Consider the following 16,269-nt stretch of genomic DNA (forward strand, 5'->3'; position numbering starts at 1 on the left):
AAATAAATAAAATCTTTAAAAAAATAAAACACATGTCAAGAACTCAAAGATCCCTTGAAAAGATGTTCTCTCTTAATTCACCTAAAAGTTTTTATCATGGTAAATAAAAGCTGAGTGCAAGATATTTCTGTTACTTATGGCTTAATCTCTGGAATAAGTAACCCAAAGATTTTGGAGAATACATGAACAATATCTTCTCTCATTTTTAAAGAACTCCAGCTGCCCAGAGAGCTTGCATCTAAAGCTGAACTTAACATTGTTTTATTAAACTGCTCTCAAACTGCTGTCCCTGGGCTTCTAGAAGGCAGGCAGATGGGTAAGCTGGCAGGTAGAAAGGCAAGAAGGAAGGAGGGAAAGAAGGACATTTATGCTGTGCTGATTATTTCATCAAGACCAGAGACTTTGCCACAATTAATCTACACGGATGAACAAAATGATGAATCTGTTTTCTGTCTCGAGTTGCTAATAGTCAAAATAATAGCAGCAATTATATATGACAGCCATAAATTCCAAAAGTGATTATTTTTACACACAAATGCATTTGTTATTATTGGTGAACTCAAATCTGGGGTTAGCATGGTTTTTGTTTTTTGTTTTTTTTTTTAAGATTTTATTTATTTATTTGACAGATCACAAGTAGGCAGAGAGGCAGGCAGAGAGAGAGGAGAAAGCAGGCTCCCCGCGGAGCAGAGAGCCCGATGCGGGGCTCGATCCCAGGACCCTGGAATCACGACCCGAGCCAAAAGCAGAGGCCCTAACCCACTGAGCCACCCAGGCGCCCCAGCATGGTCTTTTAAATAGGAGATGTGCGTGTGTAGAGGAGCAGGATGAGAGGTATTGACTGTGAAAAGTTTTGGAACTGGCTTAATATACACACAGACAGCATGTATACCCAAGGGATTAACTGCCAAACCAATTAGATCCAAAGCAATACAAAATATTAAAAAACATCGATCTTCCTAAGGACTCAGAATGTATTCTTTCCACTATGGCTTCTACCATAATTTATCACACATTTACATCGCTTCAGAATGGTGGGAAGAATTTATTACTGTTCTTTACTTTCCACAGTAGCTCGGTTTATTATTCACATGTTATGGATGGTGGCTCAGCTCGCTTCAATAACAGAAGATGGCCGCTGGGACATTAAAACACAGTTCCCAAGTCACAGTCCAGTGCTTAAGGTGCTCAGCCAGATGGTCACTGCTGAGGACAAGCAGCAAGTCACCAGAGCAGACATTTCCGATGTTAAACAAAGAACTTTCAAATGGCTTCATACCATGATGAGTGTTTCAAATGTGTTCATACCATGACAAAGAAAATGGACAGGTAATACACAAAATGGCATTCCAGCAGTCAGGCAGTACCCCTGTCTTTCCTCCCTACAGCATAAACAAAGCAGGGAATCAAACCCCCCTATTTGCAAAGGTTAGCAACATTTTTCCCTTTGCCTTTTTAAAAATGTCTCCGGAGTGACCTGAGCTGGCCTCCAAACTGACAGAGAGACAGAAGAGGTGTGGTAGCGGTTGAGGGAGTCGACCCCTGTGGAATGAGAGTGAGCACGAGGAGCTTAAAGGAAGGTGTGCTGACAGAGCCAGGTGACACCAGCGACAGGAGCCACTAGGACACCGGATGAAGGGAGATGTCCCCCTTAGGACGCTTCTGTTCCCCCTCATACCCTGGGCGGGGAAGCAGCTGCTTAAGTATCTTCTGGGTTCAAAGTGTGTCTGATCGCAGTTGGTTTACCCCAGAGGCGTTCAGTCATTCCAAGTTCAAATGTCTACATGTCTTAACACCGCAAAGCCTCTGAGCAACGTGTCAACAGACGGCTTTAGAACCTACAAGTGAACCTTCCAGTGGCTTCAGGACCTGCTGTCTGAAAGAGAAACAAACACGAAACCACCACAACAAAACTCTGACGGCACTCTGCTACAACCCGCGTCTGGTGGATTCTCAGGAAGGATGCGGGCCCTCGGGCCTTCTTCCTCTACGTTGGGAGAAAGGAGGTACAGGAAGAGGAAGTGAGACGAGAACCTCGTCTTAAACAAAGACACAAGAATGAGTCAGTGACGTGCTGTCCTGCCCCAGTGGGCTGATGCCGCACACACTTGCCTGATTCATAAGCATCTCCGTGTAGTGACTCTGTCTTACAATCTTTGAACCTTTAGCTGTTTTGTTCTAATTAATGATTGTAAGATGTATGAACAGAACATTCTTCTGTATGATTACTTTGAATTTTAAGGGCAATGAAAAGGATTATCCATTCAGGTACTTAAAGTAGATGATATAAGTCATTCGAGTCTCTCGCTGACTTTAGTTAGATTCATTTGCGGGTCTGGAAAACCAGCTGTTGGTAGTGACGTGTAGAAGATCCGAAATGCCGGCTCCTCGGCTCCACACAGGGAGCCATAGTTAGGACAGGAGTGGGGGTGCGAACGACCATCATGGTTGTTACAGGAATGCTGATTTTCTCTCTTTCTATCTCTGAGCATTCTGAGGCCATCCTGAGTACCGACCCACCTGCATGGCAGGTGCACGCCCGTGTGCTCACACATTCACACACATGGACTGTACCCACCCTGGCTCTCAGGCTGGCCTGTGTGCAAAATAGGCTTCTGGCTGGGGCAAGCCCTTGGGCATCATGCCGGCCTGAACCAAACTTCTAAGGACTCCCAAAACCCCATTGCAAAGATGTTCTAAAATCATCTGCTTCACACTGTCCAGGCTATAATTAACCGGCTAACAGTTATCTAGGGAGACAGGAAATCCGGATGCCACACTGTGACCGGGAAATAGCTGCCAACCAGAATGTTCTCTTTGAAGAACAGAATTGGATGCTTCATTTGGAGAAATCTTTCCAAAGATACCTAATCTTAGAAAGAGACACCCAGGAAGAAGATGGCAGGAACTGAAGCTTGTGAAGACTACGTTATTTTGGTGCATTTATAGTCATACCGCATTAACGGCTAACGCAGACACTTCACTTACTGCCTCTCTACCTTATTGCATTAGTGAACTGTTACCGAAAGGAATTTTCCTTAAAACTTCTAACGCTAAAGGAAGAAAAGGAATGGAAATGAATATACATTTTTTTTCAAATAGGAATTATGCTGTGTACTATGTTAAGTGCTTTTTGTTTATATTATTGCATTTAATCCAACTACATAGGGAGATGGGGAGAAAAGGGAACATTCTTTTTACAAATGAAAAATACGAAGGACTAACCTAGAAAATTTAAGCCATTTGCCCCAGTTTGCATAGTTCTTACAGACAAGGAGAAGAATGAAATAGATGAGTGCACCACTTGTAAGGTTCTTGGGGAGAACACAGAGAGCTGAAGAGAAATCACCCAGACTGTGTCTCAGAGCAAGAAAAATCCTTGCAGCAGAGAGTGAACCTGGTCTCTCACATTCGCGAATGGTGGTATGGTGGGACATATCTCTTATTATTGAATATTTATTAAGCAGCTTTTGCATGCTATGCTCTCATTAGAACTGGGGATAGAATAGTAAACAAAAGTTACCACAATTCCTATGGTCAAGGAGTTCACATTCTAGTTGGAGAGACAAATGATGAAAGACATAAATAAACCATATAGCATGTTAAAGAGTGATGAGCACCAAGAAAATTTTAAAAAGCACAGAGAGGGTATGAGATGTGATGGGGAAGAACTGCAATTTTTGTGTGGCCAGAAAGACCTCCCTGAGAAGGCAACATTTCAGTAAAGACCTGAAATAAGTGAGGACCTGTGTCACGTGACTTCTAAGGACAAAGAATTTATGAGAAAGGAACCACAAGTGCAAAGGTCCTGAGGTAAGTTTATTCCTAGAGTGGTTCAGAAATAGTTAGGCAGGGGCCACTGGGTGGCTCAGCTGGTTAAGTGACTGCCTTCGGCACAGGTCATGATCCTGGAGTCCCCGGGATCGAGCCCCGCATTGGGCTCCATGCTCAGCAGGAGTTTGCTTCTCCCTCTGACCCTCCCTCTTCTCATGCTCTCTCTCTCTCTCTCAAATTAAAAAAAAAAGAAAAATCTTTTTTTCTGAGCCTGGGTTGCTCAGTCAGTTAGGCCACTGCTCAGTCAATTAGGCCACTGCCTTCAGCTTGGGTCATGGTTCCAGGGTCCTGGGATCGAGTCCCACATCAGGCTCCTTGCTTGGCGGGTAGCCTACCTCTCTCTCCACCTCTGCACGCTGCGTGCGCGCGCGTTCTCTCTCTCTCTCTCTCTGATAAATAAAATCTTAAAAAAGAAAAAAGAAATAGGCAGTTGGTATTATTGAAGCTGAATAAATGAGGAAAGCGTTAACAGGAAATAAGCTCAGATAGGTAGTGAGGAGACAGATCATTTAAAACTACTTTGAAGTCCTTGTAAGACTTTAAGCTTTCAGTCTAAGTGATCCTGAAAGCTAATGGGGGCTTTTGAACAAAAAGTTAATAACTAACAGCAATGCAAATAAAATTTATGTAAATATTTTTACAACATCCAGGTTCTGTGGTCAGGTTTATTTTAGTTGGGGTTTTGAGAGAGAGATGTCTGAGAAAATGCATGGACAGAGGGTGTATTAGAATAGTTGTTTCATATTGAGATTTCTGTGGCTTCCTGAACATGAGGAATGGGAGAATTCATTCTCGTATGAGAATTCACTAGACTAGCAGAAAGACTAAGGACCAGTCAGGGGGTGCCAGGGAGACAGATTGCCCACATAAGCCAAAGATAATCACTTTTTGTTTCGTAAGTGTTAGTGTATGTATAGATCAACACAATATTTCTAAAAGGCAATTTGGCAATTACAAAAGCCCTTAAAAGTGCACATACTCTTTAACACAGTTGAACCACTTTATGGAACATATATAAGGAAATATTTGTGGGAGTTTACAAATATCAAGCATGAAGGATATTCATTACAATATTATTTATACTAATGCTTAGAAGATTGTTCAAAAATAGAGATTATGCCAAATTAAGAATGCAAAGATATTCAAACATCATAGAAAAATGTCTGATGGGAAATAATTCTTACAAAATATTGTTTAGAAAATCTGTAAAACAGAATGAGTATGACTCTTTTTTGTAAATACTACGTGTTGAACAAAAATACATATGTTGGCAAGATACATATGAAAATATTGACAGCAGTTATTGATGAATGGGGAGCAAAGGGGAAATTATATTGAAGAATTCAGAAGACTATATCTACAACTTAGAAACTGACCCACCGTGGAGATTAAGAATGGCTGCAATATGTTTCAGCCTCATCTTGCTGAAAGGCGGGTCCTCTCTATTTGAATCTGGGCCGCTTTTTGATGGTTCTAAGAGAAAAGAGTGGAAGCAATTCCTTGTTTCCAGGCACAGGCCTGAAGGGTTTTTTTAAAATCACTCTCTCTCTGGAACCTCTGAGCTACCATGTAAAATGGCCCATTATTCGGAATATTCCCCACAAAAATGCCATTTGCAGGCATTCACGTCAACAGTCCTGACTGACGTTAACCTTCCAGTCATTCCAAAGCATGAGAATGAAGCCATCTCGGACCCACCAGACCAGCGCATTCACCACCAAATACTGCCTGAGTTGTCTCGATGAACAGTACATGGAAACAAACAAAAACCAGTACATGGAAAATAAAAGCCGTGCCGATCGTTGCCCAGTACATACACCCAAGAAACCATGATACATGGTTGTTGTTTTAAGCTCCTAGGTTTTGAATTTTTTTTTTTTTTTGGCATAGTAATAGACACTTGGAACACTAGCCACTAAAAATATTATAAAAATTTTCAAAAAAAGAACTAGTGCAATTCTCAAAAAACACTGTGCATATAATGATCTGAAAACTCTCCCCCAAAAAACCAAAAACCAAAACCAAACCAAACCAAACCAAAACAAAACCCTCTCCTAGCCACTAGTTGAAATCTGGTTGTTCCTGGGTGCTTGGGAACCATTTGAATCAGCAGGACCAAACACAGTCTAGTGCCTGACATTTTATGCTCAGAAAATGTTTGCTGACTAGTAAATACATACTTCTTACATGGGTTTAGGCTCTAGTTCCCATTATTAAGGTCAGGGTTCTTAAAAAATAAATAGCAAGTCACAGAATAATGCAATTCTAAAATGAGTTGGGGACTGGGAGAGTAGAGGATTCAGAGGAGAAAAAGCTGTATGTTACCATTATAATTCTGTTCCAACATTTTCTTATCCCAAGAATGATATTCAAAGGTCAGTCCTTCAATACATATTTATGGAATTCTCTGAAAGGCATTTTCCTTTAGTGAGAAGGCAGTGTTCAGGGTGGGAAGACATGCCAAACAGAAATGGCATGTTCAAAGGTTGAGAAGTTCGACCATCAAGGGACTGACAGTGTTATTCAGCGCAGCAAAGCTCAGGGCAACTGGGTGGCTAAGAGAGAACAAGAGACAAAGTGAGAGAGATGAGCGGAGGCAGATCACGAAGTGTCTTCTATGCCATGGTGAGAAATGTGGATATCATTGAGGGAACAAAGAGAGACACAAGGGGTTTAGCAGAAGTGATTACACAGGACTGCGTGGTAGAAAAATCTCTTCAGTTGCAAACTGGAGCACTAAGCCAAGGATCCCAGTTCAGAGCCAGAAGTCCGTTAGATGCTGGCGGTCTGCTGAGGGTGTGCGGGAGTGGGAGACGAGACCAAATCTGAGTTATGCTCAGGGTCTTGGTGGTCTTGGTGCTTGTTTGGGTCTGGAGAAAGAGCAAGAGGGAGAGGTCCAGGACCACCCTAGGGTTTTGGCTCACACATGAAAGGTAACATGGAAAGAGGAGTACATGTGAGTGAGGGTCAAGAGAAGAACACAGTGGCAGGTTCATAGAGCCCAACTCCATCGATAAGAGCTCCTGTCGCATTTGAAAATCACTATTCTGTACACACCGTGGTTCTAGAAACACTACATTTAAGCAGTATAGATTTAGAAGTTGGTGGCCCATGCAGAGAGCTGAAGTCCTGGAAATCAATCAATTCAGCAACCTGGTACCGCTGAGTCATATTAATCACAGCATCATGATGGGCATAAAAGCAATTTGTAAAGAAACCATTCTCTCCACCTCTGAATCTATACAGTGCGCTATAAATAACTTGAATGGTGGTAGCAGAAAGAAAGCAGAGCAGTGAGATGTACACCGGTGAAAGAAGATCAATTTAATCTTTGTGTTCCCGAGATGGTACGATTACTGTTTAAAATGCTTAATTCAAAGCAGCCTAACTTTTTGTACTGGAAGCAGACCATTAATTTGAGCTGTGGTCTTATCCTTCTCCCTTACCAGCTCCTTACTGCCTGTAACTGTGGGAAAAACTCATAAATAACTTGCAGTTGAGTTCAAGAAGATATGCTGAATTAATGAAGGCTTAAGATAAGACCGAGGAAGGGAGGACTCTGGACCACAGCAAGAAGAGTTCCCATTCTAATCTTTTTTTTTTTTTTTTTTTAAGATTTTATTTATTTATTTGACAGACAGAGATCACAAGTAGGCAGAGAGGCAGGCGGAGAGAGAGGAAGGAAAGCAGGCTCCCTGCTGAGCAGAGAGCCCGATGTGGGGCTCGATCCCAGGACCCTGGGATCATGACCCGAGCTGAAGGCAGCGGCTTAACCCACTGAGCCACCCAGGTGCCCCCCCCATTCTAATGTTAACTAGCTGGTTGACTCTGAGAAATTAAACTCTCTATGATTCCTTTTCCTCATGTATAAATTGAGCCCTTATGTTCCAAGTTTTCTTGAGTCTGGATTATCTACAGGTCAGGAGCCTGAAGATGGTCTTCATATACGTGAAGGGTGATTCACAGAAAGGAAAGGAAAAGGAACATGTTTATTGAGTCTTACGATAGCCCGGGAAGTCTGCTGCAGTGTTTGTACACATTTCACTTTATTTCAAGCTTTCTATGAGCCCACGAGATGAAGTGTAAGCAAAAGATCAAGGACTTGCCCCTGGCTATCGGATCAGTCGCTGAACCAGGATTTAAAGGCTGTCCTGTTAGGATTCTGCCACACTTTCCACCACCTACATTGCTTTTCCAAGGAGAATAATCACCTGTGGTTTTTGAAATCAGGACTGACAGCAAAAAGAGGAATTGGGAACTATTTGGAGGGTTGATGGACCTGCAGTGTAGGGGTTTACATGCAACAGCGGGAAAGAGAATTTTCCAGAGAGTCAAGGGAGGGCTTAGGAACTCTTTTTTTCGTATAAAGATCTACAAAAACGTAACAGATTTTCACCTTTCAAGAGTGTATTAAATGTGATTCTTGCCAAAGGTAGGAGGATTAGAATAGATGACGTTTCAAAGACCAAATCAACTTTATATTATTAATTGTTTTCCAGTGTTCAGTCTTCTGTGAAAACATTATCACTGAAACAATAACGAGTACAAATACATATTCTAAAAAGCAGTTATACATATACAAACTACTTCATGTAATCATATTCGGGGAAAAAAGCCAACGTGATGTTCTTTCTACATTATCATGCTGTAAAGAGGACAAGGTCTGATTCAATGGCTGCTATTTGACTTGGGAGATTCATTTTCAGAAGGATTAAAAATTTGTAAACAGTTACTCACTTTCAAAAAGAAAAGCCTCATCAAGCCTGCCTTACATTTGACAAGAGATTACTCCTTCCACAAATCAAATTCACAGAGCTTACCTCTAAGCCCCTGCTTCTCAAATGATCAGCAAAAATTACCTACCTTAAGCTAATGAAGATTGCTCTAAATGAGAAAAAAAAAATACTGTTGCCAGGCAACGAAGATGACGTCAGGACGTTTTTCTTTCTCAGCAGATGGATACTGTCAGCATCCCTAGCTGAACACTGCTGAGATCCATAGAACTGTTCTTTCCCTTAATCACAACTTCTCACGCTAAAGTACGTAAAATGTCTTCCCCATGAATGAGAAAAAAGAGATGAGTTTATTTTTGACCACTGCATTGAGAAAAACAGAAAGGCAGCAGACAGTAGTGATTCATTCATTCACATCACTGAAGACTCTACAGGCTACTATCTGAAAGTGGCATGGGGTGTATGTACCCTGGACAGCCCAGGTCACGGGGCGAAGGCATTGCCAGCACAGCCCACTTCGGCCCAGCACTCTGAATTCCACAGTGTGCATTTCAAGAGTTAGTGCAATTCATCGTCTTTGAAATACAGGCCTATACTTTAATGAAGCTAGACCACTCGGATTCGGACATTAAGTAAAACCCAAAAGCCAGGAATAACAAAGAGTTAGAAAGTAAACACAGAAAGGCAGCATTTGGTTGTACGTAGGTGTATTTCACGCTGAGATCTGGCAGCCAGAGGAGCGTTTGCTAGCGACTATGGGTACCCAAGCCAGAGAATAGCTTGCAAATAATTAAGGATAGCATCTTCAAGGTAAGTCACCAAGAAGAGGCTTCCCTCACTGTCGTGTCACCCATATAGAGCTTCTTACACCTTAGTCCTAGAAAAGCATTTTGCAGCAAAATAGACAGGACTTTGCATGGGGCAAAGTATATTCGAGTTTTAAGAAAGTCACACATTTTGCACATAGTTGTAAAATATATTTTTAAAAAGGCAGAAATAATAAGAATCATAAAGCTTCCAATGCTGAATTCCAAAGATGAAAAAAATTTCCTACTATGGACTATAAACTGACAAGATTAGAATCTCTTGGCAAAAAGTGTACCAACTTATGCACAAGAGTAGAAAGTCTGAGAAAGCAGGGGTAACAAAGGCAGAGGATGATCTGGAAAAAAAAAGTGGCTTAAACTTTGCTACCTTTTATATCAAATCATCAGATGTTGGCTATGGGTTTCATAGTTAGTCTAGCTAGGAGGAATGAGATGGTACTATATTTGAACCTGTACCATTTACCACAGAGATCCCTGTTCAGGGTAATTGTTATTAAACTGTAATTAATTATTCAATTTTGTGAATTTGATTTTTGTAAAGAAAATATATTGCCATCTTTAAAAAATAAAAAATCCTGGACTAATGGATCTTATCCAGATAAACCTAAGGATATGGACTAAATTGGGTCAGCCTCACCAATTTTTGTGGTTAAAGCTGTTGTCCAAGTTGTCTGTTCTTAGAAAGTACATCCTACCAAATTGTGCAAAAATAAGGATTATCAATCACGTCAAGTAGCCTTGACACATTTTAATAATATGGTATTAGGGTTGTGTGTACTTTTTGGATCAATAATTTTGATTTAAGAAGTGGCATGAGTGAAGTTTGCTGGAGGATTTGGAACCACTTTAATAAAATCCAGCATTATCAGACTCCTCAAAAAACGAGGATTTAGGCTATATATAGAATATAGTGACTTCAGAACTGGCAATTGCAATTAAAACTGTAGCAGTTCAACCAGAGACAGAAATACTGTGATTACTCTAAGACATAAGAACTCAGCAAAGATGGCTCAAGGCATACAAAGAAAAATCAATAACTTAAGTTGTCACCAATGTCTCAATCCACTATGTGACTTGTATTTTCTCATTGAAATCCCTTCTCAGGGCTCTTGAAATTCTATGCAGAATCTTACTCGTCCATTAAAGTGATAGAAATCAAACAAGTAAAAAAAACAAACAAAACCACCCAATTGTCGCACCAGTTGGCAGCTCTCGTGTCATTTTTCTTTCTTTCTTTCTTTTTTGTAAGATTTTATTTATTTATTTGACAGAGGGAGAGAGATCACAAGTAGGCAGAGGCAGGCAGAGGGAGAAACAGGCTCCCGGCTGAGCAGAGAGCCAAATGCAGGGCTCGATCCCAGGACCCTGAAACCATGACCCGAGCTGAAGGCAGAGGCTTTAACCCACTGAGCCATCCGGGCGCCCCTCTCGTGTCATTTCTATTACTTCCTTTCTACTTGAGCAGAAGGTACTTGAAACACTTTCCATGTCAGCTCTATATCTTCTGAGGGGGACCAAACAGATAATATTTTGGTAGCAGATGGGAAGAATCGTGGATTCCTTTCATCTCAACCCTTGACCAGGTTGTCTTTTATAAAAGCCTTCATGGAACTTGAGTATTCTAACCTCGCAATCATTGTCTTTCATTAGCTGACTGATGGCATGTGAAGAAATAGTGTTTCTACCTAAATAACATTAAAAAGTGGGATGCTAAGCTCTGGTTACCATCGTTTTTAAACCAGTATCATAGCTTAGCAGTAAATAGCAAGGAAAGGACAGGAGAAGAGAGGGAAGGTGAAAAAACCTTAAAAAAAGAATAAGGTCTCCTATGTTTTGGGTTTTAGTAATTAGTCTCTGAAATTTAAGGAAGCTTTTTGTTTGTTTGCTTGTTTGTACTTGGTCATTCACTCATAAGGAAAACCTTTCCTTTATAGTTATCTTCAATCAGAAATAACAAAAAAACAAAAATCCTTCCTGCAAAGGACACCAGGCACTGCACAGACAACTCTTTCTCTCTACAATGGTGCTCCTGTATCTGATCTCTGCAAAAGCGAAAAATGATTAATAATGGTACAGTGGTTTTCTGGTGATTGTACACCTGAGGATAATGAAGTTCTGGCTGTTTATTTTTTTCTGCACATGAATTACCATATCTTAATGGGACAATTTTCTATTCTCTTAATTTCTCCCTTGTAAATGATGATTGTAGCTCCTCTGTTTCTCTCTCTGTACAAAAGAAAATGGAAAATTCAGTCTCTAATCCAGATGTTTTCAGTCATTTTATAGATAAGTTGCTAGGAAGATAAGACATCTGCGTAAATGACAACAATTTGCCTTTTATCCAGATTTACGAACCAAGTGGATACAACCATCCCCATCAAACTTTAGCAAGACGAATTTTCTTTATGAAACCATATAATGTTTGCTATCACAACTATCACTATCACAACCCAAAACAAGTACTTAATATTTCAGTCCTGTTGAACAGTGGTCTTTATTAAAATATTCCTATGTTGATCAGTTCTCAAATTTTCCACAGATTAGTTCTCAACTTAGAAATCTTAGATATTACATAAATCAGATACTAAAGAGTGTTGATATTCAGGGGCCAAAAGAGAATGTTATTCACTAGAAATCTGTAGTCACAAACACAAATTTCACTTATGTAACAAAAACAACACGGTAATGAAATGGATTGACTACAGAGTGCCTTCTTACAACTCAAGTCACAGGAATTAATCAATTTTCATTCATACATTTTAGTTACTTAACACAGCCCTAATTAATTCCAAATCATACATCACCATTTTGAAACAGCTCATTTGTGCCCATATATTAATGTGATCAGAGAGCAAATTCATAAATTATACATTGTATGGAAGGCTTATAAGAGTGTACGATTATATAAAAAAATCAATTTCTAAGTCAATAAAAAGAAAAGAGATCTTGTAGAAAACCTGACATTTGAAATGAAAAGCACTCCTTTGGCCAAAGCTTAGTATTCCTTCAAATGTTATCAGGTTTTTATTAGTATACCTCTTGTGGAAATGCACCCCCATCAATTCGATATGTAAAACATTAGGAAATTGATGACCATGTCAGAAATATCGAACTTTCCTTTCTTTTTCCTAAGAGTTAGTAATAACCCACAAAGTACTTGCCTTCCCCCCTCCGGTGTTTCAACATTAATGTGATACAACCTTAAGAAAAGTGAACGGCTGCAAATATTAAACTTCAGTATCACTTCGCGATTACCACAACCTACATCTTTGAAAATAATGACTTCCTCTAGACAACAGAATAAAAATCCTAACTAGATTTTGTTAGTAGCTGACATCTGCATCACCTAGGATGAATTTCTTTCATAAAGTTTCAAACGACCTCCCTAGCTGGCTACTGCCTACCTCTCCACGTGTAGGAATTTGTGTACTTTCACTCAACACAGTATCAAATTCTGTAAAATCGGATGAAGAGGGAGCAGAAAGAATCAGTCATGACTGGTAGAAATCCACTGTCTTCCACTGTCTTGAGCAGCCATTCAACCCTGATTAAAGTGACAGCACCCGGCGTAACGTGGCTATTAATTTGCTCTGAACAATACATAAAAGAAAACCTGCAAATTCACACAAAACCCAGTACCCGCCAGAGGCCTCAGATGCTTGTTTCTCAGGCGTCAGTAAGCTTTTCTGTAAGCCCAGACGCACTAACTACATACATCTGCACGTGACATTGTGTACAATAGTATTAAGAAAAAGGAAGAGAATCATGATTTTATTTATTAATGTGCTGGTTTCCCTTCAGTAAGCTGTGGCATAGTGACCTTCAATGGGGGGAAAACAAAACTCTTCCACAAACACTCGTGGAAGGCCGCTGTGTGGGAAACAACCCCTCACTTTGGCCAGGAAAGGCAAACCACCTCAAAAAATAGACAAGATATTTTCCTCTCCCGACCCAAGAGAATAACTGTCAGAACTTTCCTGGGGCACGGGGGATGTAGCACTTCTATAAATACTTTTCTCTGCAGAGGCAATAATTCTTCACTTTTTTTACATATTTCTACATATGGCATTGCTCTTTCTCTGAATTCTGTCTTATCTTTTTTGTTTCCTAAATAGTCACAAATCCGAATCTAGATATGGAATTTCTCTCCTGGCAAATAAAACTAGAAAGACTAGAAACGCTTCCTGGTTTGCCTTTTACTTAAAGGAAACTGTATCCCACTCTGGTCACTCATTTTATATTTCATGTTACAACACTATGGGAAACGTGTTTTTCCAAAGAGCAATGCACAAGAAGTTAATGTAAAAAATATCATTTACCAGCATCAAAGCATTCTAAAATACCCAACACTGAACTTCAATTTTAGTCCCTCACTTGATCTTCTAGACTCTAATTATTTTTAAAATCAGGCTTATTTTTTGCAAAGAAACTCTATTAATTTTTTTATCCAAATTTGACACTCTGCCCCAGTTACTCGGAAGATGAACATTCTGAAAACATTAATCTAAGAGGTTTGATCTAATTTATAGAACCAAGTGGAATTGAACTAAAGTATGTACAGTGGAAGCCCACAAGGTTCTCATAGCTCACAGTTACTTTAATGGGTCAAACAGAAAACCCAACAATGGGGAAAACAGTTCCCACATAATCTATTTACTTTCACATATGTACACAATTATGCCTCAAAAGAAGCAGCAGAGAGCAGAGAGCAGTTTTTTTAAAAAATTTGTATCAAATCTTATGTTATGTCTACTTAATACAACAATTTGTTTCCCAAGGATCAGCTAGCGGGAGAAAAGAGAGAGTAAACAAAATAAGTAAATAAGTAAATTATGTAGACAATGAAAAAATGTTTTGGGAAAAGATACACTTCTCTGTCTTCCATGCTAAGAAGAGATTTGATTTTATGGAACACAAGAAGGGAGCAAGAGAACCACAGAAAATCTTACGAGAGAATCAGTGCTTAAAAAAAAAAAAAAAAAAAGACTCTGGGACCAGCCTGCAAGGTATATAGGAGAGCAGAGAGAACAGAGATGGCTGATAAGGAGAATTTAAATTAGAGCAGATAATAATGCAGCTGCCACAGCTCAAAGGCAAAGGGGGTGTGGAGGTGGTATGAATCCAACAGACACTTCAAAGGAAGATCTGAGACTTAGTGACTTACTGGATATAGGCAAAGCAAAGAGGAGGAGAAGCAAAAGAGGTCTTCAGGACTTTACACCTAGGGACCAAGAGAAGGGTGTCATCAATGTCATTTGCAGAGATAGTTTTAACAAAAGGAACAACAAAGAATAGTGTATTTCTACTGAAACCAGAACCACATAAGCCTGAGTTTGTGCCTGATGGTCAGAGTTCTGAACTTCCCTCCCTCGCAGTGTTTTTGAACACTTCTGCAGGATTTATGTACATGCTTGGAAAATGCTCACCAGTTTGCCACCAGTGGTCTAGGACAGGTACTCTGAAGACCTTTTTGGACCATTCCAGGGTCTCCACATCACATCGTTCTCCAGCCACAAATAATGTTTTGAACCTGAATACAAGAGGTAGGGAGAATTCAAATTATTCCTAGAAAATACATATAAATAATGTCATCCTCATTCTTTTAAATGTTCTAGAATCTGACCACATTAATTCTGTCATTATTGTGCTCTTATCCCAATATCATACTACAGAATGGTGAGAAGCATTATTCGTGTTGATCCAAAAGTAACCAAATGCACATCACAGCATTGAAGAGCGGGGTTTTCAAAAGGAGAATCCGGGATGCCTGGGTGGCTCAGTTGGTTAAGCAGCTGCCTTCGGCTCAGGTCATGATCCGAGCATCCTGGGATCGAGTCCCACATCGGGCTCCTTGCTTGGCAGGGAGCCTGCTTCTCCCTCTGCCTCTGCCTGCCACTCTGTCTGCTTGTGCTCACTCTCGCTCCTCTCTCTCTCTCTCTGACAAATAAATAAATAAATCTTTAAAAAAAAAAAAAGAAGAAGAAGAAGAATCCACAGCTACAGCTTCTCAGTTTTGAGAAGAGCAACTGAGTTGATCACTGTAATACACCTGTCATATTCATCTAATGACCAAAGATGAGAAACCTTTTCTGCCTTGACATTATCTCTGCTAATTTTAGCTCCACGTTTGATTGCTATATTCTACTTAAGTCTATACACAAAAATACACTCTTGAGTATCAGCTAAAGCAACAAATAAGCTCATAAATATGATGTTCTTGTCCATTTTGGTGAGTTTCTTTGGTAAAGATTACTCTGATTTCAAGCACATATTTACCCAATTCCAAGGATATACATAGGAAAAATAGGTTATTAAAAGTAAATGCCACTGTGACCTTCTAGGTCAAAAGATTCTTATCAAAAGGAATATAAGGTTATCAAGAGAGGAAGAATATTTGACATGGAGCACCATGCCACAGAATAGAAAGGATGAAATAAACAAATGAATTGGGTTGACACTATTGGTGGTTCATTGAGAGAATGATTGTTTTTTTCCATTCTTGTTGTCTCCATAGTCTGTCTGTCAAAAAAGGAATGCATGCTGGTGGGAATGCAAGTTGGTGCAGTCACTTTGGAAAACAGTGTGGAGATTCCTTAAAAAATTAAAAATAGAGCTACCCTATGACCCTGCAATTGTACTACTGGCTATTTACCCCAAAGATACAGATGTAATGAAAAGACAGGTCATCTGTACCCCAATGTTCATAGCAGCAATGGCCACAATTGCCAAACTGTGGCAAGAGCCAAAATGTCCTTCAACAAACAAATGGATAAAGAAGATATGGTCCATATACACAATGGAATATTACGCCTCCATCTTAAAGGATGAATACCCAACTTTTGTATCAACATGGATGGGACTGGAGGAGATTATGC

General features: G+C 39.9%; 1 protein-coding gene across 2 annotated transcripts in view; it reads right to left on the minus strand.

Annotated features, from left to right (window-relative positions):
- ACSS3 (acyl-CoA synthetase short chain family member 3) overlaps positions 1–16,269 on the minus strand; it is a 156,551-nt gene that overhangs the window by 36,562 nt on the left and 103,720 nt on the right. For both annotated transcript variants that reach the window (XM_080810786.1, XM_080810787.1), the window contains exon 9: positions 14,821–14,924. In XM_080810786.1, the coding sequence (XP_080666912.1) occupies positions 14,821–14,924 (104 nt within the window). The remainder of the gene's footprint in view (positions 1–14,820; positions 14,925–16,269) is intronic.

The sequence above is a fragment of the Martes martes genome (genome assembly GCF_963455335.1).
Source record: "Martes martes genome assembly, chromosome: 8".
Taxonomy (NCBI): domain Eukaryota; kingdom Metazoa; phylum Chordata; class Mammalia; order Carnivora; family Mustelidae; genus Martes; species Martes martes.